Below are 27309 nucleotides of genomic sequence, written 5' to 3'. Positions count from 1 at the left end.
TTTCTTATATTATCCTCAACCTATGGCTCTATCAATATCTATGTAAGTCCTTATACATTAATATTTAGTTTCCTATTTTGTTATTATTTCATTACAGATATTATGGGGGTACAAACACTTTGATTACATATATTGCCTTTGTACTGCCCAAGTAGAGCTACAGGCATGCCCATCCCCCAGATAGTACGCACTACACCAATTAGGTGTGGATTTACCCATCCAATCTTCCCCCCTCCCACCTGCCTTGACACCTAGTGAATGTTACTTCCATATATGCACATAAGTGTTGATCAGTTATTGTGAATTTAGTGGTGAGTCATGTGGTGCTTCTTTTTCCATTATGTGATACTTCACTTCAAAGAATGGGCGCCGGCTCCATCCAGGATAATATAAGAAGTATTATTAGTTCACCATTGTTTATTGTGGCTGAATAGTACTCCATGGTATACATATACCACATTTTATTAATCCACTCATGTATTGATGGGCACTTGGGTTGTTTCCACATCTTTATAATAGTGAATCGTGCTTCTGTAAACATTCAAGTGCAGCTGTCTGTATTATAGAATGTCTTTTTTTCTTTTGAGTAAATACCCAGTAGTGGGGTTGCTGGGACAGATGGTAATTCTACTTTTAGTTCTTTGAGGTATCTTCATATTACTTTCCATAGAGGTCGTACTAATTTGCAGTCCCACCAGCAGTATATGAATGTTCCTATCTCTCTGCATCCACGTCAACGTTGGTTGTTTAGGGACTTTCTGATAAAAGCCATTCTCACTGGAGTTAAGTGATATCTCATTGTGGTTTTGATTTGCATTTCCTTGATGATAGAGATGTTGAATAATTTTTCATATGTTTGTTGGCTATTTGTCTTCTTTTGAAAATTTCTATTTATGTCCTTTGCCCACTTTTTAATGGTGGTGTTTGATTTTTTCTTGTTAATTTTCCTGAGTTCTATATAGATTCTAGCTATTAGCCCTTTATCAGATATGTAGCATGCAAATATTTTCTCCCATTCTGTAGGTTGTCAGTTTGCTCTAATGATAGTTTCCTTGGCTGTGCAGAACTTTTTAATTTGATAAGGTCTCATTTATTTATTTTTGTTGTTGCTGTGATTGCCTTTGGGTTCTTCATAAATTATTTGCCTAGGCAGATGTCCGTGCGAGTTTTTCCAACATTTTCTTACAGAATCCTGTAGATCATTTTGGGTAGTATAGACATTTTAACAATATTAATTCTACAAATCCATGAGCATGGTAGGGTTTTCCATCTGTTTACATCCTCTGCAGTTTCTTTTCTCAGTTTTGTAGTTCTCCCTATATAGGTCTCTCACCTCCTTAGTTAAATTTATTCCTAAATATTTAATTTTCTTTGATACTGTTGTGAAAGATACTGTGTCTTTGATTTGATTCTTGGCTTGACTGCTATTGGCATATATGAAAGCTACTGATCCATGTGTATCGATTTTTTTATCTTGAGACTTTGCTGAATTCATTTATCAATTCCAGGTGATGATTCATTTTTGGATTTTCTCTTTTGCTGGTAATCCGAGAGTCTGTTTCAGTGTAGTCTGTTTTAAAGTGAGAAGTATAAAGTGGGAATAGAGTGGGTTATCTGATCTCTAGGGAAACTGGTAACTTTCCCTCTTTGAAACTGTAGAAATCACAAAAAATGTTTTACATTTAAATGTGTAAAACACTATAGCATCTATTGTGAAAAATAGCAAAAGAAAATGGAAAACAGTGGAAGTATTTACAATGCAACAAATGACTAATTACATATAAAGAGTTCCTTTAAATTTCTGTGAAAAACATCAAGATCTCTATAAATAAATGGGCAGAGAATGTAAACAGACGAGACAAAAGAAAATGCCAGTAACAAACTGCTGGGAACTTTTTTTCTTATTAATGGCCAAATTCCTAATAATTCCTAATAACATTAAAAGAGTCATAACTACTTGCTGACCAAGTTGTATTCTGTTGGTATGCTAATGATATATATATTGGGACACTCTGGCAAAGTACTACGAGTTTGTACTAAGAGTTGTAAGTATATTTATTCCCTAGACTAACTCCAGATCTGAGAATTTATTCTAAGGATATTATTCAGTAGAAGTAAAAAGCTACAAGGATTGCAGGATCCATTTTAAACTACACAAGTGATAGTAAAATTGTGATAGTAAAATTTGAAAAGATTATAAATATTTGTTAAAGAGTCCACATATCTCAAAGGGGGTGGGCTTGCTGGTAGAACATGAAGTCTTATGATGTGGCCCACGATCTGGTTTACAACTTTCTTCTTGATTATTGTAAAATGTCATTGCTACAAATATATATATATATATATATCAGTGAACAATAATAAAATGAATGCCTGTATATGTGACACAGTTTAAGAAAAAAGCATTACCAAAACATTACCAGTATCTTAAAATTTTCCCATGTGCCTGTTTGCCCCACCATCATCTTATCCCCTCCTTCCTTTCCTGAAGATGTAATCTTTATGCTGAATTGTATTAGTTGTCCCCTTGTATTTTGTAAAGTGGTTTATCATGTGTATATGTATCTCCAAATGATATATAATATATTCTTTTTTTTTTGAGACAGTGTCTCTGTTGCCTGGGTTATAGTACAGTGGCATCATTATTGCTCACTGTGGCCTTAAACTCCTGGGCTGGGCTCAAGTATTCCTCTTTCTTCGGCCTCCCAAGTAGCTGGGACTACAGGCATGCACCATCACACCCAACTAAGTTTTCTGTTTTTTGTAAAGATGAGGTCTTGCTATGTTGGTCTCAAACTCCTGTCCTCAAGTAATCTGTCTTCCTCCGCCTCCCAAAGTGCTAGGATTACAGGTGTTAGCCACCACACCTGGCCTATATTAATTTTACCTGCTTTTGAACCTTGCATAACTTTCAGAATTCTACCATATGTATTCTTTGACTTGCTTTTGTTGATTGGTGTTATGCTTGTTAGATTCATCTACAGATGCAGGTAGTGTGACTTCCACTCACATTCACACACACATACTCTCACACTGCTGTTATATAGTATTCTTAGGTTTGCAAATCTTCAACTTCACTAGGTTATACCACTTCACCAAAGTAAATGTATTTTTTTGCCCTTTGGTTCTCAGCTTTTCAAGCCTTCCCCCCAGGAAATATATAATGTCATAAACACACACATTCATGCAAAAATAAGATTATTCTCTACATACTGTTGTGCAAGTTTTTTTCAGTCATCAATTCTCACCTTTCCATCCATTTCAGTACATTTTTATTTCTAGTACACAGCTCATATCTAACTTTGCCCAACTCCCCACCCACATACTCTTTATGGCTGATAAGTACAAATTCGTGTCCAATTCAGTACCGTGCATTGCTTCTGGTTATATCCTGTAAAATCTGTTTTATTCTAGTGTAGTTCTTTCTTTTTAATGGTAGGTGTTGCAGAAACAGGGTTAGTGACCCTACAGAGTGTTCTACCTTTGAGATTGGGATGCTTTCTTCCTTATAACATAATTTACCTTATTCCTCTATCCTGTGTTTTTCCTGTAAACTGAAAGTTATATTTAACGACTTGATGCATTCAAGGGTAACATTTTTGGCTAGAATACATCTTGGGTGATGTGGATGTCATGTTGGAGAATACCAGAAAACATACATAATAGTGTGGTTGATCCCACTATGAGTGTTGCTAAGGTTGACCCTGGATTGGGATGATGACAGTCTGATGCCCTGATTGTATAGATATGTTTTCCCCTGTGTATACAAAATAATCTGCATGTTGTTCATTTGGCACTGTACATATGTTCAGTTTGATATCAACAATTCACATAATTATTTTAACATCAATTGGTAATTCTTTTGTAAGTATTTTCATTGGGACTTGCAAAATGATTTTTTTCTGATCTTTGATTCCTTCTACATTTATTAGCTGCCATTGAATATGTTTCCTAATTTACAAAGTAGAACATATCTTTATAGCATTATTGATGTCCATCAGTTAGAGTACTCACTTCTTAGAATCAGGTTATTTGGGAAACAGAATTAATTATAAGGTTGCTTGGTGGAGATGGACAAAGAGGTACCCTGAAGCAGTTTAGTACTAAAAAGTACAGACTTTAGATTCAGACTGTCTAGGTTCCAATTTTAATTTTGCCGTTTACTGAGGATGTGACTTGGGGCAAATTACTTAAACTCTCTTTGTTTCAGTTTCCCCATCCTCTGCTGCCACATGTATACATGTGGAGAAAGACTGGAAAATAATGGAAAAATGAAAACATTTTTTTGTTAGAGATTGAGTGATTCAAATATTTTCTTTAGCAGTGCATTATATTTACAATTTAAGAGAAGAAATGAAAAATAAATGTAATTGTCAAGCTGCTTAAGTATTTTGAATATTTTAAAGTATAAAAACTGAAAAGTGATTCATGAATGTTTTACATTGATTTTGATTCATCCTTTTTCAAATAGTATGTAAAATTCTTAATGTAATATTATAATTTTCATTAGACAAAATGTTATCCTTTACCTGTTTTATTTTAATAAACTTGGTATAATCACTGTTCAGCTTTTTAATATGCAGGATGAATAATTATCCTCAGTGTTTTCTCAATGGCATGTAGGCAATTTTCTCTTAAATTCATAATGAAACTACATTGTCGACTTAATTTGAAGTATTTGTATCTTAAGGTATGTTATATAGTTAAAAGGAACAAATTCATAGCTACTTTCAAATTTAGTTCATAAAGTTTATAAGTTTTTATCTCTATTTATAAAAAATAGATTTCATGATAGGCTTTCATATAAGGGAAAATGTTATTTTTGTGTGATTTTATAACATTCTTCAAATGAGCACTCAGTCTCTTTTATCTATTTTAGACTCGTAGCTTTATAAGTAATACAATAAAGGTCATATTTCTTCTGTGGCACATAAGTAAAATATGTTCTTAACAAAGAAACTTTATTTTCCTCATCACAAGTTAAATATTATGTTAAGTTTGAAGAGAGCTTGGCTGGGGTTTCCTTTGCTGTGAAAAGATCATTGTGGTCACAAAAAAATGATACAATAGAAATATTAGTGTTAAGAAAATTAAGTAAAAATTAATTATAGTAGAGACTGCTTATTTCATTTCCTGGCATGGGCAAGGTCTATAGCAAATATTTACATTACTTAATAAAACCTTTAAGAGAATTTGAGTTGATATAGTTTTCTCTATTTAAATAAAAAACAGAATATTAAATAAATACTATCCCTCTGTTTTTCAGGGAATCATTGTATGTTGTAAGCCCAATCTTTTATTGGTTCTCTAAATTTCGGTTTTAAATTTTATTTATTTTACTTTTAAGCTTTTTATTATAGAAAATTGCAAATGTAAAAAGGCAGAATAAAATAACCCCCATGTACTAGTGTCCTAGGTTCAACAGATATCAGCTCATTGCCAGTCTTGTTTTCTCTGTATTGTGTACCTTGTTTGTCATTTCACCATCCAACCCTGGATTATTTTGAAGCAAATCTCAGATATCCTATCATTTTGTCTGTAAATATTTCAGAATATATCTAAAAGATAAGAGCTGTCCTTTTAAAACACAACATGCTGTATGTTCCACAGTTTAGGAAACACTTTGCTCTGAAATAACATGTCTCAGTGGGAGATCCTTGGGACACACCCGTCCCCACAACCTGCACAGCCTAGGGTATCAGTGGGGAGTGCACGGAGACCACAAAGCCACATGAGAGCTCACAGGCAAGAGTGACCACTCATCTTCAATTTTTCCTAAAACATCTATCTATTGTGTTTCATTGTTTTTGTGCTCCTTCTAGTTTAGTTATTTCTGAAATGATTTTTTTCTTTAATTTCTTAACTCATTTCATTCTTTTTTAAATGTTCCTATTCTCTAATTACTTCACTTTTGAGTTTTTCTAATTCTGATTTATGTTGTTCTCTCAGAGCTATTTCCTTAATTTCTTTTATAAATTTTAGCACATAATCACATAGATAGGTTAATAGTTTTCATCTGATTTGTGAGGTTGTCTTTCTGATATTCTTTCATTATTGTTGGGATGTTATTTTGCTCCTTATTCTCTTTTTTTTTTTATATGCATTGAATGAGATTCAACTGAGATCCTTTTGTTTTTGCTCTTTTTTTTTTTGCTTTCCAATCTTGCTCTTTTATTTGAAACCCCATAAAGAATACTTGTTTACTCATATTGTTTTCAGTACTACATATTAAAATTCTTTTCTGTATTGGCCGATGTAATTGACAAAAATTAAGGATTATTTTTTTTATTTCAGGAAATTATAAGAGTACAAACATTTTGGTTACATTTTATATCTGTGCCTCTCCCTAGTGAGGGTTAGATGCATGCCCTTCCCCTCTACAATGCTTACAGTGCTCACCGTGTCCTTTAGTTGTGAGTTGTGTTGCTCATTTTTAAGTGAAATGAGTTTTCCCTGTGTTTTTAATAGGAAGGATGGGCCATGATAGCTCTTCTAACTTAGCTGCTCTAGATCTTTCTCTCCTGTGTTTTCATGAGGTAATAAAACACATAGCCTGAGGTCTGCTGGCTCTGTTACCCTTCTCTAGTTTTGTCTGGACCTTCTATTTCTTTTGCCCCTCTTTTCCCTGTTCTGCTGGATTTGGATTAAGTTCCTAACAGTTACTCCTCAGTGCAGGGATTTGTCTAGAAGCAGACTTTGGTTTGTCACTTTCCTAAGTTCATATTGGAGACCTACCCCCCACCATTCCTTTGTGTTTACCCACAAGTGGAAGCCTGCAAAGTCCTTCCCAGGTTATGCTGCTATTCTCAGAATGGCTTGCCAAGCTTTCAGTGAGTACTTGATAGCAATATTGGGGTTTTCTGGCTTTCAGGGCTCTCATAAATTTGTCTTTTCATTTCCTTTTACATACTTTCTGATACCATATGAGTCTTACAGTGATTCACTTGTAATGACCCACTGCCGTGGCCTGTTTACAGGATGGGGAATGAACACAGAACACAAAAGAAAAACACAGACGCACACACAAAGACGGTTACATGACTCGAGTGACAAATGCACCAGTCAGTTTATTTTTATATTCTAAAAAATTAAAGGTAGTTTTTCGTATGTAACCACCCAGGCATTACAGCAATGGCCATAAATTCCGGAACACATAGCCTCAAGGACACGGATATCCCCTGACTCAAGGTTTTTAGGTGGTTGCTCTAGGCACCAGGCATAGATCACAGACCGAGATTAGCAAGGTTGGGCAAGGCAGCCACAGGGGGCATTTTTTGTCCCCACTTCCCCTTAGGCTGATCCCCTGTGGCTGTGCCTGGCTTATGTCACCCCTCCCTTGAGGGATCTTACCTGTCATTGACTAACCAGCCATCTTACGGGGCTAAGCAGCAATCAAAGGAACAATGTGTTTATCGTGTGGCCTCCAGATCCCCACTGCCATGGGGCTAGGCAGCTCTTGCCTTAGTGCAGAAACTCAGGTCCTTTTGTTATGCCTCTAGGCAACAACCTTGTTTGTCACAAGAACCCTGTCCAAAACACATTACTTTCAAATGCTCTGGGCAGAGCACGTACATTACTCGCTAAATTTAATTCTTAAGGCAAAAAAGTATAATGTCAGTCCCCAACAACCCACCTGCATTTTGGGATTTGTGAGGATATTTTATCATCTGGCTTTGTTTGTATGTTGTCCTTGAGGGTTTGATTTTGGTGTCCTGGTTGCACTGTGTGTTTTTATGGGAGTCTTAGGGAGGATTCGACAACTGCTGTCATCTTCTCAGAATCCTATTTTTATGTTTCAAGTAATTGACTGAACAATGAAGCCAAATTGTTGATCTAGCATTAGAATTCTCCTTTCAGAACTTGAAACAAATCTTTGGGTCACTTATTCCAAGCCCTGCATTTTATTTAATAAGGATATCTATAAGGAAGCTGGATTCCAAAATGGTTAAGTGACTTTCCCAAGGTCACAGATTTTTAGTATATACCTGAAAAAAAGAAGCCAGTCCTCTTGACTCTTAATTCAGTACTCTGAATACTGAAAGGTTTTTTTTGTTGTTGTTGTTAGGCATTTCTAAAAGCTCATACTATATTGAATTTTTAAAAATTAACAGTAATTTTCCAAGTTGCTATTTTAATGGATAGTGTATTTTTTCTAAAATTCTAAAAATTATGTAGCTATAAATATAATATTTTCTCTCATGAGAAAGAAGTCTGTAGATTTTAAATTACTACATTTACTAATATGTTTGGTATTTTGTGGAGGGTCAAAGTGAATAAAAATCATTATCAATTTAAAAACAATATTTTTATCTGTAAGTCTTGGTGGTTCCTTAGGGTACTTCATTGCAAGTTTTTATCTTTTTAAGACATTAACTACCATGTGCGTTGTATTTAACTCTCGCTAGTTTTGAGCCCGGGGCCTCCTGACGCATAGTTAACTCACATGTCTCTGTACCTGGTGAATTGCATGAACTATTTTTCAAGTTGCATGTCACTGAAACACAGAAAGCAATAAAAAGTAACAAATTTTCATTAAATTAGAAAGGATTGTCTTGTTTTCAAAGTTTTTATACTTCTTTTGTAATAAAATGCCATGGCCCCAAAGAAAAACATTTTTTTTCCTAGTGTGGCATTCTATGTGTTAAGGTAGCCACTAAAAGGTAGACTTAAGATATGAACTTTGAATATAGAATTTAAGATAGGAATCAACAAGACTACTTGAACCTGGTTGAAATTCAGTTTCTGCCTAATATTGCGATGTCATTTTTTTTGGAGTGGATGCAACATGAGTTAAGTATTAATATGTAGTCTTACCTTTGCATTGCTCAAGCTAGTCAGTTTTATACCAAATGTTGTTTATAATTTGTTTATGATGATGTAGAAGGTCTCTGTATAGAGTTGTGTAAGTAGTAAAATAAAAGATGTGCCTCTCTAAAAGCTTATTTTATGTAAAAATTTTTCTTTGCTGATAATTCTATTTTTTTTTTCTTGAAAATGAAGTTATTCTTTATAAAAGGAGCCACAGTAAATTTTCTAGTTCTATGTAATTTTCTTTCCATTCTGGTCTTCACTGGTTATAAATAACACATGAAATGACTTTCAAGGTAGAAAGCAGGAATCCATTTTGAAATGTTCTATAAAATAAAGAGTGATTTATGGTTTCATATGATTTGGGCTGAAAGCACTCGGGCTTTGCCAGGTCATCAAAGTCCTGTCAGGGGAATCTATTATTTATTGTTCAATATGATGGGAGTGGTGTAAGTACTTTATGTTTATCTTGTGTAAGTATAGTGTTAGGAAAAATCAATTCCAGATACTAATACAGTTTTAAAAATATGTCATGGAGAACTAACCTAAATATTTTTGTTGTTTACTTCTTGCTGAGGCTCCTTAAGATTGTTTATTTTTTTAACTTCAACTTTATTGAAGTATAACTGACAAATAAAAATGGTATGTATTCAAGATGTACAATGTGATTTTTTTTCTTGTAAATAAAGTAATCTTTATTTATATTTAGATTATGCTTGAAAAAAATCCTATCATAAATTTATTGTGGAAAACATTGTCAAGATAAGCCTGTGAATACAGAGCTCTTCCTCATATGCATCTAGGGATCTCCCTAATTTGTCACTTTGCTGAGGAATTCTTTTTTTTTTTTTAATTTCAAAATACTGTAGGGGTACAGATGTTTTTGGTTACATGTATTGATTTTGTTATGCTTCAGTTAGGGTTATACGTGTGCCCATCACCCAGATAGTGTTCATTGTATCTGTTAGGTATGTTTTCACCCATCCCCTTCTCCCCCCTTCCCCCCTTGATTTCTACTGAGTTTCACTTCCTTTTGTGCACATGTGTGCTCATCAGTTCAGTTTAATAGTGAGCACATGTGGTGTTTGTTTTTCCATTCTTTAGATACTTCACTTAGGAGAATGGTCTCCAGTTTTATCCAAATTGGAAAAGGCCTTATGTCATCCTTCTTCATGGCTGAGTAGTATTCCACAGTATACATATATCACATTTTGTTTATCTACTTGTGAATTGATGGACACTTGGGTTGATTCCACATCTTTGAAATAGAGAATTGTGCTGCAATAAACATTTGAGTGCAGGTGTCTTTGATAAAATGACTTCTTTTCCTTTGGGTAAATACCCAGTAGGTGGGATTGCTGGATTGAATGGTAGGTCTACTTTTAGTTGTTTGAGAAATCTCCATACTTTTCCATAGAGGTTGTACTAATTTGCAATCCCACCAAAAGTGTATAAGTGTTTCTTTCTCTCTGCATCCTTGCCAGCATCTATTGTTTTTGGACTTTTTATTAAAAGCCCTTCAAACAAGGGTAAGGTGATATCTCATTGTGGTTTTAATTCACATATCCCTGATAATTAGTGATGTTGAGCATTTTTTCATGTTTATTGGCTATCTTCTTTTGGAAAGCTTCTGTTCATGTATTTTGCCTCCTTTTTAATGGGGTTGTTTGTTCCTTGTTGATTTGCTTGAGTTCTTTGTCGATTCTGGTTATTAGCTCTTTATCAGATGGATAGCTTGTGAATATTTTCTCCCATTCTATAGGTTGTCTATTTCTATTAGCTCTGTTGATTATTTCCTTAGCTGTGCAGAAGCTTTTTAATTTAATCCAGTCCCATTTATTTATTTTTGTTATTGCTTTGATTGCTATGTAGTTTTCATAAATTCTTTGCCTAGATCGATATCTAGAAGAGTTTTTTCAGCATTTTCTTCTAGAATTCTTATAACTAACCTAAATATTATACTTGTAAGTGATAAGGTTCAACATTAAGGGTGTTGATTAAAGGAAGATTTTGAAAAATTAGTAATCATTTCATTCCTATATATTTTAGGTGAGATTCTTGAAAATAATAATTTTATGTCTTTTTGGTCCTGATTTTTAGCCTACCTCCCTCAGTTGGCAATGAAACATCTCTATTTTATCTAGACAGGTTTTAGAAACTTGCAGAAAGCTGGGACTATACACGTTGGTATATGCTCATATAACATTACATAAGCTTCTCATATGTGTGTGTGTATGTATTTCTAGCTTTCAATTTTATAACAGAACTGTAACTGAGAAGGGCATGATGGAGAAAACCTCAATTTCCCTCATTACAACTATTATGAAATGATAATTTAATACCTGATGTTTACTTGTGTTTAATAAAAATGAGTTGCCAAAGTTGTTGGTGTTACATCAGAATTATATGTTTCCTATAATATACTATGACAGAGCAAAAGTTCTTTGGTATAACTTCACTCATGAATTTATTGACAATATTTAATAATGTGAAATGTTTAAATGATATTAAATATTTGATGAACTTCTATAGTATTCATGTAGAAAAGGCTATTATTAGACTTTTTAAAAAATAATTTTAAGTTGCTAGATCTTTGAAGTTAATTTAAGCAAGTGATAGCCTTTTTTTTCCTTCAAATAACTAATCATATTGGAGGCGTAGAAAGAGGGGTTAAAAGAATCAACATTTATTGAATGTCAGGGATTTGCCAGGAGGTACTGTGTAAAAGTGTTTCATATCATTCTGTACTACGTCTTCCCTATACCTCTATGGGATGTATCATTAGCCCCATTTTCCAGTTGAAAGCACTGTACTTATATATTTGTACTAACACATTTTACAGTGTTTCCAGTGGAATACTTTGTGATTTGACCCTGACCTAGATTGTTTCTAACTCACCTCTGGCTTTTCCTCATGGGAGAGACTGTATAGTGTGTCCATTATAAGCCTATGTATGTTTCATGTCAATGCCTCACAAGAATGTTGTGTGAATTGTAGTAACGATTCAGAAATTCACTTTGTTAAGTGTTAAAAGAGGTTTTATTTTGCAGTTAATCAAGGATTTGAGTGCTATTAAAATTCATCTCATAAATATTAATTTAAACAAAACAAGCGGTCATTTTACTTATTTTACTAAGTTAGCTGTAAGATCAAATAGTTTAAGTATGTTAACTTTTCCTAAATAAGAATTTTTAAAAAGCCCCCAAACTTCAGTTTTATACATGTTTATTCTTACTGCTGTGACTAGAGTTTTTTTTTTTTTCTGAAACTGATTTTATCATGCTGTTTTGGCTAAAATCCTTTCAAGACTCTCTATTGCTTAGAGGTTCAAGTTCAGACCCCACACTTTGGCTCCAACTACTTTTTGTTTTTAATTTTTGTTTTATGGAGGTAAGAACACTTAATATGAGATCTACCCTCTTGACAAATTTTTAAGTGTACAATATAGTGTTGTTAGCTATGAATATGATGTTGTACAACAGATCTCTAGAAATTATTCATCTTGTATGCCTGTTGATTAGCAACTCCCCATTTTCCTCTCCCTTAAACTGATGGCAACCACTATTCTACTCTTTGAGTGTATTATTTGCTTATCTTAGATACCTTACACAGGTGGAACTAGGCAGTATTAGTCCTTCTGTGACTGGCTTTATGTTTCTTGCAGCAATGTTCACAATAATAGAGATGTGAGAATAAACTAAATGTCCATTGATGGAAAAATGGATAAAGAAAATGTGGTATATCTATATATTAGAATACTACTTAATTATAAAAAAATAATGAAATAATGATCTATGCTACAACATGGATGACCCTTGGAAAACATTATGCTAAGTAAAATAGTCCAGTCCAATCGCTCTTTTTTAAGTTGACTGTGCCAATTGTTTCCATATGCATATTGCTTTTTATATGAAGACAATAACTTTCCTTTTTATTTCTTTCTCTCTCTCTCTTTTTTTATTTTTTCTTTTTAACAGAGTCTTACTTTGTTGCCCAGGCTGGAGTGCAGTGGCACGATCATAGCTCGCTACAGCTTTGAACTCCTGGGGTCAAGCAATCCTCTCTCTCAGCCTCTGAAATAACTAGAACTACAATCCTGTGCCACCATGCCTGGCTAATTTTTTAAAAAATTATTTTTGTAGGGGTCTTGCTATGTTGCCCAGGCTGGTCTCTAACTTCTGGACTAAAACGATCTTCACATCTTGGCTTCCGAAAGTGCTGGGATTATAGTCATGAGCCATTGTGACCGGCTCTTTTCTTGAAATCTTTGATCTTTAGTGTGTAGTTTAAACCCTTGCCAAAAGAATGGTGCTGTCTCTTTTCTACTAGGTAAAAATGCAAGGATATCAGGATGTTTCATTTTAGTGAAAGAATTCATAGCACTATAGAATTGCATTAAACATTTAAACTTTTGGTTCTCCCTCCCTTTACCCTTTGCCAGGAATGCTCCCTTCCACTTCCCTTTTTCCTTTATACTGTTCATTTTGGGTTGATATAGATCCTGAAAGACCCACCAAGTGTCTTCTGTTCTTGGGAGCTTTCCATGACTCCCCTCTAGGGAGGGAGTGTTTCTTTCCATTGTGTTTCTACAACAGTTTTAAACACATTATTTTAAGTTTTTAAAATTCTTGTTCTTTAGACTCTAAGCTCTGTTAGGCCAGGAATTGCCTTATTTTTTTTTTCTTTCCATCTATCACTCCTTTCCTCTCCCCTTCTCCCATTTTCTCTTTCTCCTTTTCTTCAGCAGCTATCTATAGAGAATCTATGTGCCTCCTATGTTCAGGGAACTCTGTTTATTGAATGAGTGGGAAAGAATATGAAATCTTGGCCATAAAGACATTGCTAACTCTATTAATAGTTTGTTATTTTAATCATTCTAAGCATGAAGATAGGCCCTTACCGTTTAACCTTGGAACAGCCTATCAATTTCACAAACTTATGGGGTTGTCTAGATCAGGTGTCCTCAAACTACAACCCGTGGGCCACATGTGGGTGTTTTTGCCCATTTTTTTTTTTTTTACTTCAAAATAAGATATGTGCAGTGTGCGTAGGAATTTGTTCGTGGGTTTTTTTAAACTATAGTCTGGTCCTCCATCGGTCTGAGGGACAGGGAACTGGCCCTCTGTTTAAAAAGTTTGAGGACCCCTGGTCTTGATGGAAGTATTAAGGGAAAAAAAAAACACATGATAGTCATTTTGGTTTTATGTAATTTGGATTCAGATCATATGGAGTATTGAAATCCATTCTTGGCTTTGCTTTGTCAGCAGACTTGACTTCTGACAGTGTGGATTGCAGCCATGGAAATAACTACATGTGTGTCTGCCTACCCAAAGTATTTTGGGCCCAAGAAAGGAGAGTAATTTTATTGTTGTTCACCATTGGAGTTGGCATTTGGTGGAAATAGGTGCATATTTGGAGTGGTGTTAGATGGAAGTTTGGTGCTTCTAAAATATCTTTCTGAAGGATAATAAACGTAGATGGTGTTCATAGGTCAAGTACCCTTGCTAACAAATGAACAATCCTATTAGGTAGATGGTGATATTCCCGTTGATGGTTAAAGAAACAAAGGTTTAGAGAAGTGACTTGTATGAGGTCTTACAGCTAGTTAAGCAGAAAACGAAGGTCTGTCTGATTGAGACCATGACTGTTTCATTATGTGCTGTACTGCCCTTAAATCCTCATTCTCAAATTTGTGTCCAAGTTGGAGATAGTGAATTACCATGGTAATTTGAATTGGAGATAGGGAATTACTAAAGTACTTTGGCAAGTTATTTAACCTTTCTGAATACATTTCTTCACATGGAAAATATGTGAAATATGCCTTCCTCTTGGAATTATAATGAGGAATAAGATGATGTATGTGAAAATACGGTATGAAACATAAGACCTTACACTCATGTTTGGTGATATTGTTATTAATGCTGTCATCATTACATGTAAGAGCATTAATCTTTAACATGCTAATTCTGCTTCCTGAGTATTTCTTTGCTGTTGTCCTTTTAACTAAGCCACTTATCAGTTTTTAAAGCACTATAGTGACTGCATTTCATTAACAAGAAGAGTTATTTCAAGTGCAACAAAAAGTTCAGATAGTCTTAAGATTTGAATAATATAGTTTTAGCTGAACAACTAACTATGCTTAGCTATTTAAAACTTTCATTCTCCTATTTCCCTCTACTCCCAAAATTATGTATTTTTTTCTTGAATTATATCCAAAGTTAAGGTTGGAGCTCTATAATGTCTTGTTTCCAGTAATCGATATTTAATGTTTGTATTCAGTACATTTGGTCAGAACTTTTTTTGAACCAAAAATTATATACTGACAAAGTGTCAGACACTGGAAAACTAGTTCCTCTGTGCAGGCAGCTGGGAGTGTGTGTTTAATGTGGTTTTTAACTAGAGATTGACTATCTCAAATTATTTCCATATGCATATCGCTTTTTATATAAAAAGATAACATTCTGTTTTTTGAAATCCTTGATGCTTACTGTGCAGTTTAAACCACTGCCAAAAGAATGGTGCTGTTTCTTTTCTACTGGGTAAAAATGCAAGAGAATCAAGATGTTTCATCATAAAGAGTTATTAATAGTGGTAACACTATAGAATCACACTAAACTTCTAAAACATGCTTTACTGTATGATACAAAAATATTTATTAGCCTCTATTACAATGGTAGATCTTATGAAAAAAAAGTTTTAGAATAATCTTGAACTTACAACATAGAATGTTAGTTATCAAATGTAGGTGAAAACTTGAATGTTTTGTTATAAAAGCATTATCTTTGGCAACTTTTTATTTTTTATTGGTACTGATTATAGTAATATATTATCCTTTAAACATAATCAGCTTTATGATATGACTAAATTTGATTCTAAAGCAGTAATGTTTTGTTTTCAAGCTGCTATATTGATCAAAAATTAAAATATTATAATATTATATTGTAAATGGTCTCTTTTTAAACTAGCAAACATATTTCTTAAACTAAAAAACATGTGCCATTCCCCCTCAGAGACATTGTGGCTTTGGAATTAGGTCTGTGTTCAAATTTCAACTTCAGAATTTTTTTTTTTAAGCATTGAGCAACAAGTTAACATATTTGTACCCAGGTTCTTTTTTTTATCTCTAAAATGCATATACAGATGCTTATCTTGCAGTATAGTTGGGAGGATCACATGAGCTAGTGTATAAACATGGTTCCTAAATATCAAAGTGCTATGTGAACAATGTGTTTACAGTTGTTCATGTGTGGTAATTTGTAGATAAAAAGAATTTACGTACTTGTTTTTTTATAATATCTCTTTCACATAATAAAAATTTCAGTATTAGTGGTATATGTTTAAAAAATTTCTAACAGTGTAATTAATATAAACTTTATAATTTTGAACACAAGGATGGATGTCTTCTTAAACTATTCTATACAGCAATGAGATGTATTAAACATTTTGTGTAAAATATATATATTTCTACATTCCAAATCATATAGATATGTGTTTTTATAGGTTTGCCTGAATCCATCATTGCAGCTGCATGTTCGAGAAGTGGCCAGAGGGTTTTGCATCTTGATTCGTAAGTATATCAGTGGCAGCATTTAATACTTCCTAAGTATCTCTATACAATATTAAAATTTAAATAAACACACATATGTATGTCTATAATATGTATGTGTCTATACATCATATATAAACTTAAGTTAGGAAAAGGACTGGAATTGTTTTTTACCAATACTATGTGAAATATATAACATATAAGTTTTACTAGTCTGTGAAATAGTGATCTGTTTCTTTTGAGAATAAACCAAATGTATCATAATTTTATTTTTCTCATGAGTAATTTTGTTTTTTAACAATAAGTAATTCTCTAAGAGGCTTGGAAATATCACACCTGCCCTTTTTCTAATTTTTTTTTTTTAAGTGACTGCAATCATCTGGCATTGCCCTTTTTCTTATATGTGTTTGTGGGTGTATACAACCTATATATGCTGTTGTATTTTAGGCTTCATATTTGATTGTTGGAAAAATCAGTCAGTAGATTTTGAGTATGGCTTTCTTAAAATTCATTGAAATTTAAACTTAGAAAAGTCTTGACTATGATTTTGTTCTCTTTTTTTCCCCTTTAAATATGGTGGTAAAAAGGAAGTTGATGGAAAACTAAAGATAAAGTATAGTTTAAATCTCTCCATTCCTGCACCCCCCCCCAAAAAAAAAACAACTCCCTAATCTTCCACCTGCCTATGTAGTGCTTTTGACCATTGTATCTTTGCACTTTAAATGTTTATTGAATAGGAACAGAAAAGAAAGAAGAAGAAATGGGCTTTCTATTTTCTGTTACATATAAACTGCAGTGATTATAGAATGCCAGAATACAAAGAGTAATTAGATTTGTTATTGTTTCTAGTGGTTTCTCATATATTGTCCCATTATAAATATGTAGGAATCTAAAAAGTGGCATTAATTACTTACATTTATCCCTTTCTAAATTTATTTTGAAAGCGTATTAACTCTTAGTTACTGGATGGATTTTTTTTCTTTTTATTTCATCATATTGCAGGGGTACAAATACTGAATACTGTTAAGGTTACATATATTGCCCTTGCCACCCCTCTCACACTCCCCCACCCCCCGTGTCAGAGCTTCATGGGTGTCCATCCTCCAGGTGGTGCACATCGCACTCATTATGTAAGTATATACCCATTCCCTCCTCCCCTCTCCCACGTGCCCACCACCCGATAAAGGGTTTTCTTTTTTTACATTTTGGTTACATTTTACATCTTTGCCTCTCCCTAAGAAGGGTTAGAGGTATGCCCTTGTAAAGTGGATTCATTTTCATACAGGTCCTGCTTTTGGAATTTTCTTTCACTGTTGTATACACAACTGCTTGTATTAATCTCTCAATTCAGTCTTTTTGAAATAGCATGGATTCACATGTCAAAAAAATCTGCCACCTTGAAAACCCAGGTACTGGGTCATTATACTTTAAAATATAAATTCAAATTTATTTTAGATAACCTTAGTTAATCTAAAATTAAAAATAAAATACTTCCTGCACATTTGTCAAAGGTAGAGTGATAGTAAAAATTATTATTTGTGTAAATCACACTATGTGCTAGTCACCATATTAATTTTTTTATGCACGTTATATAACTTAATTCCCATCACAGCCAAGTAAGGTAAGTGGTGTTATCCCAAGTTAACAGCTGAGGACTGTGGGGCATAGAGACATTAAGTAACTTTTCTAACTTTACCTCGCCTAGTACATGTCTGACTTTACATTCTAATTTATTGTGTGTTTTCTTATTGCAAAACCCAAGGTCTTCCCAGAATGAAGACTATTTTAGAAATCACATATGGTTTACTGGTATTCCAAAAATAAAGTTTGATCCAGTATAAGAAGCTTGGTGGTCCAGTGGTAGTGGATTATCAGAACTTACTAACATTAGTCACTTAAGTTGGTATACAACCCCCACTGCTAAATTTGGCTCTAACAAAAAAGTATGAGAAGCTAGATCTTACTTTAGTAAACAGTTCAATCAATTAGAAAAACTTGATAATGTGGTTGTCTTCAGACCTTATATTAATAGCTTAATAAAAATAGCATTTCAATGTGACACGCCTTTTTTCTTCTTCTGTTGTACATCCTCGGGCGTGGTGGCTTTTGAGAGTTCAGATACATTTAGGTATTGATTCTCTCAGATGTTAAGCTTAGATTTGGGGGCTCATATGGGCACCATTATTTGAAGGTAATGATTGCCTGCCTACATTATTGATATCGCCTGATCTGAATCTGTCCTGAGCCCTATCTCTCCATGTACCTTACTGTTTGACATCTTTATCTAGATGTTCCACAGGCACCTTAAACTTAGCATGCTAATACTGAATTCATCACCTCCATCTTCACCTTAAAATACACAAAACCCAATAAACAACAGCATCTTATTCCTAGTCATTTGGAATGGTAACATCATCTATTCAGTTACTTAACTCAGACACTTGGGAATATCTGTTGATTTTCTTTCTTTAGCCTTCAAATTTATTTAGTCACCAGGTTCTGTAGATGATGATAATGATGATGATGATGATGATGATGATAATAGCTAATATTTATCAAGCTATTCCAGGTAGTGTGCTACATGTTTTGAAAACATAACTCTAGTAACTCTCTACCATATCCCCTTCTCTCCCTTTTACTGCTACTTCCCTAGTTCAGACCCTTGTCTTTTCTCAGTTGGGTAAGCTCAGAACCTCCTGACTAATCACCAGGCCTCTAGGCCATTTGCCACACTGTAGCCAGTCACATCACTGTGCTGCATGAAATCCTTCTGTGTTTCTCTGCTGCCTATGTTAGTGATTTTCCAAGTTAAAAAAAAATCTAATGTGGAAACATAAACAACGTCAAAAGATGAAAAACAGAGCTACTGTGGTTGAAGTGAATGGGTCTGGGTCAGTTTAGACATAACTGGCTTATAAGACAAAGCCCAAATTTTCTTTATGTCATATAGTGCCCTCTATGATCTGGCTTTGGTCACACCTCCAGCCTTATCTCTTCTATTTGTACCTTTAGCTGTAGTCACCAGCAATTCTGAAATTAACAGTAGCTGAACATATCGTAGTCATCACTTCATCTTCCTATTTTCTGTCTGGGATTTGCATAAGCTATTCCTTCAGCCTGGATTGCCTCTTTCTCCCCTCAGCCTGGCTAACTTCTATTTGTCTTTCAACATTTGTCTTACATGCCACCTCTTCAGAGAAATCCTCCTTCCTCTAACACTATTGGGTATGTGTCACAACTATGCCAGGGATCTTATAACACTATATAAGAGTATAAGAGAATCATAGCATTTATCACACTCTTAATTGTTCACTTTCTTGTCTCCCCCACTATTCTTTAAACTCTTAAATCACAGATCTTATTCATCTTTGTATCTCCAGCACCTAGCATAGTTTCTGGTGTACATTAGATATTTGATGAATGAATGGATAAATATTAGTGCATATATTTTTTTGTGTGTGTGTGTGTTTGTGGGTTTGGTGATGGTCAGTTTGGTGATGAGTTACCTTTATCGATGTCATACACATTGTGGATAAATGGCTGTTATTAGAGATATAATCTGTGGCTAAAAATTAAAGTATGCAGTCAGCAACCTTGGGTTTTGGTTTCATCAGGCTTTTATACTATCACTATTCATTCATCTTTATTGAGCATCTACTTTGTGCAAGGAATTATGCTAGACGTTAAGGATACAAAGGTGAATGATAAGATACTGATGCACAGTGTAAGAAAGGAAATTAAGAAGTAAACAGACATGTGTGCTATGGTAAGTGATTTGATGGGGGTATGTATATATAAGGTACTATAGCAGGACACCTAACTCAGTGAGAGGGCTTCCTGTAGATGTTGGCACCTTAGCCAAGTCTTGAACAAGTAGGAGTTCATTGGATGAGATGAAATGGTAAGGATGGAGTTGGGAAAGATGTTTTAGACAGATGAAGCAACATGTACAAAGACTTAAGAGATGAAAGGGAGCATAACCTGTTTGGAAAACTGCAGGTAATTGAGTATGATTGGCACAGAGAATATATGAGTCTTTGAACAAGGATGAGTTGGAATTTGGGGTAGAAAGATGAAGCTGCAAAGTTATGTCAAGCTCAGGTCAAGGAATTACTTCATCCTATAGACATTTAAGAGCTATTGAATGCTTGTAAGCATGGGAATGAAATGATCAGATATATATTATAGGACAATACAGTGGAGAGTTGGTTGGAGAAGGGTAGGCAGACAAGCTAGGTGGCTATTTGCAATGGTATAGTTGAGAGATGACCTGAAATAAGGTAGTGACAATCAGGATTAAAAAAAAGGTAGAAGGATTTGAGGTTATATCAAAAATTTTTGGTGATGGATCAGATATAGTAGGCTAGTGAATGGGAGGAATTACAAATGATACCCAGGATTCTGGTTTGAATATATGGTGGATGGTAGTGCCAATTTCCTTTACTTATGTGAGGAATTCAAGAGAATGTTCAGGTGTAGGAATAGAGCTGGGGGAAGAGAAGATAATGTATTCAGAATTGAAGATGTTGAGTTTTAGGTGCCAGTTAGCATATCTAGGTGGAAAGATCTAGTTGGGTATGTGTATTAGGAGCCTGAGTGGGAGATCTAGAGCTAGAGATAAGAGATTTGGGAAGTATCTGTGAATAGATGGTAGTTAAAACAAAGAAGTAAATATAATCACCCTGAAAGTGAATATAGTGAAACACAAAACAGGCAGGGATAGAAATTCAGGCAAGAGCAACTTTTAAGGGATGGGCAAATGGAGAGAAGTCATCAAAGAAGATTGAGAAGAAACAGCCAAAGGTTTAGAAGAAAAGCACAAGGGTGTGGAGTTTCATAAATCTGGTGAATTCACTCCTTGAAAGTCTTAATATCTCTCCATTCCATGGAGGAGAAAGTCTGAAGGAAAGGAACATTTATGGAATGTTTTCCTGATCTGAGCCAGGTTTCAATATTTTCTCATTTAATATTCATTTTAACAGTTGAGACTGTTCATAGTTGGGTTCAATCTACTTGCCCAGCCCTATCTGCCATTTCTGCTTTACATGTAAAGTGGTACTTTATATATCTGTTCTGTGGACATGCTTTTAATAAAGTAATTTTTTAAAAATTATGGTTAAAACACATAAAATTTGCCATCTTAACCATTTCTAAGCATACAGTTCAGTAGTGTTAAGTATATTCACGTTGTTGTGCAACAGATCTCTTTTGATCTTGCAAAACTGAATCTTTGTAACCATTAAGCAATAACTCCCCATTCTCTACTACCCTCCCTCCCCACAGCCCCTGGCAACCATTATTCTATTTTCTGTCTCCATGAATTTGACTACTATAAATACCTCATTCATTTAAGTGGACTCATGATACTGTATTTGTCTTTGTGAATAGCTTATTTCACTTAGCATAATGTCCTCAAGGTTTATCCATTTGTCACATATTGCAAGATTTCCTTCCTTTTTTGGACTGAGTGATATCCCACTATATGTATATACCACATTTTGTATATCCATTCATCTGTTGGTAGACATTTGGGCTGCTCCACTTCTTAGCTACTGTGAATAATGCTGTTATGAATATAGCTGTGCAAGTATCTCTTCAAGATCCTGATTTTAATTATTTTGGGTAAATAACCAGAAGTGGGATTGTTGGAGGAGGATATGGTTGTTCCCTTTTTAATTTTTTGAGGAACTGCTGTACTGTTTTCCATAGTGGCTCCACTATTTTGTATTTCCACCAACTTCCTATCCTTTGGCTCCACTGGGAAGTTGTATATGGGCTTTTAAGCCAGAATTCATGTGTTCAAATCTTAGCTTCTCCACTTAATAGGTTTATAATCTTTGGCAAGTTATTTAATCTTTTTATACCTTTGTTTTTTTTGTGAAAAAGACATAATAATAGTACTTTATTTATAAGATTGTTGATGGGAGTCAAATAATCTATTATATGTAATAATCTATTATATGTAATAATCTATTATATGTAATGGGTTTATAACAGTGCCTCATAGGGAGCCCTCAGTATCTATTAATACTCCTCTAACAATACTGCTGCAACAGGTTGAGTATCCCTTATTTGAAATGTCTGAGACCAGTATTGTTCTTGGATTTCAGATTTTGTTTGGATTTTGGAATATTTGCAGGATACTTACTGGTTGAACATCTCTAATCTGCAAATCTGAAATCTCAAATGCTCCAAGGAGCATTTCCTTTGAATGTCATGACAGTGCTCAGAAAGTTTTAGATTTTGGAGTATTTCAGATTTTGGATTTTCATTTCAGGTGTTGTATGTTCAACCTGTACTACTCCTACTCCTACTACTGCTGCTATTCGATGCAGACAGTGGGAAGCCAGAGAATGGAGTGGATATACGTGTGAGATTTGTGGAAAACTGCACAGAGGTGAAGTTTGAGCTGAGTCTTGAAAGATGACAAGTGATTAGAGCATTTCAGAAAGAGGGAAACTATTGAAAGGGCATGGCATGCTAGGTGAATGGTGAGAATTTTAGTAACTCTTGAAAGGTAGGCTAAGTAAATTGGATTCATGAGAGTTGACACTAGAAGAATTAAATTGGAGCCATATTGTGAAGACCTTGTATGCTGTGGTAGGGAGTACTAACTTTAATCTTTAGTAATTATCTTTAATCTTTTTCTGTCTTTCCATCAAACCTATATTTAATCCTTCAGCATATCTTGTCATCTTGACTTCTAAAACAACCCAAATCTACCTAGTTTTCTCCATCTCCCCTCTTTCTTCCAGTTCATTCCACCATCATTTACCACTGGATTTCTCCAATAATCTTTTTATTGATCTTTCTGTTTCCACTACTGCTGCCAATACTTGGCCACTCTCTTCCTTCTAGTTGCACCACATATGACACTCTCCATTGCTCACTATACTCTGCTATAGCTGTAATTATGCACTTTTTTCATTCTTTATCTTATTTGTGCCTTTTCTCTGTTTCTTTCTCCTTGATCTTTCTTGGCAGAGATTTGTCTATTTTATTAGTATTTTCAAAGAGCCAGCTTTTGCTTTGTTGACTCCTTCAGTGATATCTTTATTTTCTATCTAATTAATATCTACTTTTATCTTTATTGTTTCCTTGTACTTTCTTTGGCTTGGAACCATTCTTGTACTTTTTAGATTAAATTCTTAGCTCTTTATTTTTAAGCTTTCCTTTTTGTTTAATATAACATTTATAACTACATAGTTCCCTCTCAGGACCACATTAACTCTCTTCCATGAGTTCTAAGTATTTTCTAATAGACATTGTAATTTCTTCTTTGCTCCACTGGTTATTTATTTACAGGTATGTTTTTAAATTTCCAAATATATTTTTAAATTTCAGCATCTTTATTAAGTCTGTAATTCCAACACTCATGACAGAACATGCAAGTGGTAACAAAATACAGAAAGTAAATCTAATGTGCTTTTTCTTCCTACATCCCATGCTTTCTAGCCCCAGTTCTACCTCCCAGAAGCAGCTACTGTTACCTTTACATGCTCTACAATATACCATCCAGAGAAAGAAGTTGTAGAAAAATATGCTAAGTATTTATAGTATATTAGGTTCAGTGTAGAAAAAGTTATAACAAGCACTTAACACCAAGAATCCCTCTTGATGCCTTTTTATAACCATATCCACCTCCCTCTTCTGCCACCCCCTCCATCCCCAATTCCTAACCCTGGTGATAACTAATCTGTTTTTCATGTCTATAATTTTGTCATTTCAAATATGGAACTGTACAGTATATAAACTATCGGCATTGACTTTTTTTACACTCAGGATAATCCCCTGGAGATTCATCCAAGTTGTTGCATGCATGTATCAATAGTTGGTTCCTTTTTTTATGCTGAGTAGTGGTCCATATAATGTATGGGTCGTAGTTTGTTTAGCCATTTACCTTTTGAAGGGCATCTGTGGTGATTCTGTTTTTTGGTTATGACAAATAAAATTGCCGGGTGAATATTCATAGGTAATTTTCTTTGTGTGTGTGTCTGAACAGAAGTTTTTATTTCTCTGGGATTAATTCACGGAAATACCATTACTGGGTCATGTGGTAATTACATGTTTAACTTTTAAAAAAAACTGCCAAACTATTTTCCAGAGTGCCTGTACCATTTATATTCCCACTAACAGTGTGTTAGTGATCTAGTTCCTTTGCATTTTTGCCAGAATTTGGTGTTGTGACTATTTTTTTGGTAATACTGATAGGTGTGTAGTGATATCTCATTGTGGTTTTAATTCACATTTTCTTAATGACTAATGATCTTAAACATTTTTCATGTGCTTATTTGCCTTCTGTGTATCCTCTTTGATAAAATATGTTCATGTCTTTTGCCTATTTTCTAATTGAATTGTTTATCTTACCATTTGGTTTTGAGAGTTCTTTATATGTTCTAACTAAATACATTTTTTAACTTTATCTTTTTTTAAATTAGAATTGATTTCTACATTATTGTCAGAGAATGAGCTCTGCATGATATCAATTATTTGGTATCTTTTTGAATTGCTTTACTTAAAAATGATTTTTTAATAGTTTTGTGTCTTTGTTGAATATGAAGTTCTATATGTTCATTAGATCAAATTTGTTAATTTTGTTGTTCAAAACTTCTGTTATCTAATTGATCAATTAATTGTAGATGAATATACTAAAATCTCCTATCCTGATTGTAGAATTCTTATTTTTCCTTGTAATTCTATTAATTTTACCTTTATGTATTCTGAATATATATTAATAGGGGTATCCTTGTGTAGTTGCTCCTTGTGTTCTTATTTTATTTCCCACATAATGCTTTTTTCTTTAAAGACTATTTTATATGAAATTAACATAATGACATTAGGTTTCCTTGTTTTTTTCCCCTGGTTATCTTTTCTGCCTTTTTATCTTCAATCTTTCTGTATGTTCATGTCATGGATGTACCTCTTGAAGACAGCATATTTCTGATTTTTATTGTCTTAATTCAATCTGGCAAACTGTCCTTTAACTGGATTTAGTTCATTTATATTTATTGTGATTCACAAATATTTGGATACATTTCTACCATTTTATTTCATGCTCTTTACCTTGCCTATTCTTTACTTTTCTTCTCTCTCCTGTTGGCCTTTCATCAAATAGTTAGAAGTATATTTATACCCTTCCTCACTATACCTGGTTTGGAGTTATATATGAAATTTATATTTTCCTTTTTAGAATAAAAAAGCTTTAACCTTTTATATAAATATTCGAAGTAAACCTCTAATCAAAGTCTTTTCTCAAGGAATACAAAAATCACCCCTTTGTCACATTTCTTGTTATATAGCATTTTGGTGACCCTTTTTGTTCATCACTGTTATTACTTTATTTTTTGACAGTCATTGTTTATCTAGATATCTGCCCTGGGGTTTACCAGGTTCTTTGCTTATTCTTCATTCTAATGCCAATGTCCTGCTTCTGGAAGTTCTTTCAACCTGAATCTGTTAGTGGTAAATTCTGTCTTTGTCTGTCAGTATCTTTATTTCTCCTTTGATCTCAAATTACAGTTTAGTTGGTTCTGTAATTGCATATGAACAGTGGTTTTTCTCTCCTCCTGCACTTTGTCCTCTATTTTCTTTACTTGCTTTTGAGAAGTCTGCTGCTAGTTTAATGTCATTCTTTTACAGATGAATTCTCTTATCTTTCTGATTGCTTTAGCATTTTTTTGTTTGTGTTTATAGTTAATGCAGTCTCTTATCTGTTTAGGTGGACTTTTTTTTTTTTTTAAGAGACAGAGTCTTGCTCTCTTTCCCAGGCTAGAGTACAATATAGGTCACTATAACTTTGAACTCCTGGGCTCAAGTAATTCTCCTGGCTCAGCCTCCCTAGTAGCTAGAATTATAGGCATACACCACCATGCTCAGCTAATTAAAAAAAAAAAATTGTAGAAATGGGATCTTGGTATGTTGCCCAGGCTGGTCTTAAAGATAATCTGTCCTAGCATCATCTTGGCAAATGAAGGACCTTTCTTGCTTTTGATGTCTGGTAGAGTACCATCTGTGGGTAGATACTTCATAAATGCCATTTGGTAACAGTGTACGGTTGAGGAGAGCTTACTTTTCATTCCTATGAAGAATAGGATATGAAAGTTTCTATAGAACATGTTTGGTTTACTTTTCAGATTTTCAGTTTTTTAAGATTTTTCTAGTCATGGAGAATGAACACTATTTGCTATTATTTTTGTTTAATGTTTTAAAACAATCTATATAATATGGAACAGTGAGAGTTATATTCTAAAGAAGGGGTTGGCAAACTGGTTTACAGGCCAGGTGCCCAATTTTTTGAATAAAGTTTTATTGGAACACAGACATGCCCATTCATTTTTGTATTGTCTTTGTCTGCTTTTGTTATACAAAGGCAGTGTTGAGTAGTTCCAACAGAGACTAACTTGCCTGCAAAACCTAAAATATTTAATATCTGGCCCTTTACAGGAATAATTTACTGACCTGTGCTCTAGAGAATTTTTTAGCTCATATAAAATACACATTATATATTTAACTGTACAATAGCTGTCTTCTCCATTAAGGGAAGATAGCAAAATAAGAAGCAGAGAAAAATTAAATATTATTTATATTTTAAAATTTATTACAATCCTGCTTTTTCATTCTTCTTTATTGCAAAATAAAACATGTATATTCCATCATGGAGACAAAGTAAAGCTTACTGCTATCACTTTTTTGAATATACATGCTATGAACATTAGTTATGGTACTTTTCTATCATACTACATTAGTTAGAATGAAACAATAAGGGGCTATAATAAAAAGATCCCAAACACAGTGGCTTGAATAACAGTTACTAGAAATATTTTGTGGTTAAAACAAACGTGGAGAGTCCAGAGCTAAGAGGGGGGCGGCTCTACTGCATGAGGACTTGAGTTCCTTCTATCTGGTACCTTTACCACCCCCTAGGGTTTTTTGTTTGTTTTAAGAGCATAAACTGG

General features: G+C 34.0%; 1 protein-coding gene across 1 annotated transcript in view; it reads left to right on the top strand.

Annotated features, from left to right (window-relative positions):
* CHM (CHM Rab escort protein) overlaps positions 1 to 27309 on the top strand; it is a 189021-nt gene that overhangs the window by 11492 nt on the left and 150220 nt on the right. Inside the window, exon 2 of the mRNA XM_012784563.3 lies at positions 16309 to 16375. Within this exon, the coding sequence (XP_012640017.1) occupies positions 16309 to 16375 (67 nt within the window). The remainder of the gene's footprint in view (positions 1 to 16308; positions 16376 to 27309) is intronic.

Source organism: Microcebus murinus, chromosome X (genome assembly GCF_040939455.1).
Source record: "Microcebus murinus isolate Inina chromosome X, M.murinus_Inina_mat1.0, whole genome shotgun sequence".
Classification (NCBI taxonomy): Eukaryota; Metazoa; Chordata; class Mammalia; order Primates; family Cheirogaleidae; genus Microcebus; species Microcebus murinus.
The sequence above is the reverse complement of the archived record's forward strand: the minus strand, read 5'-3'. Positions and strand labels throughout refer to the sequence as shown.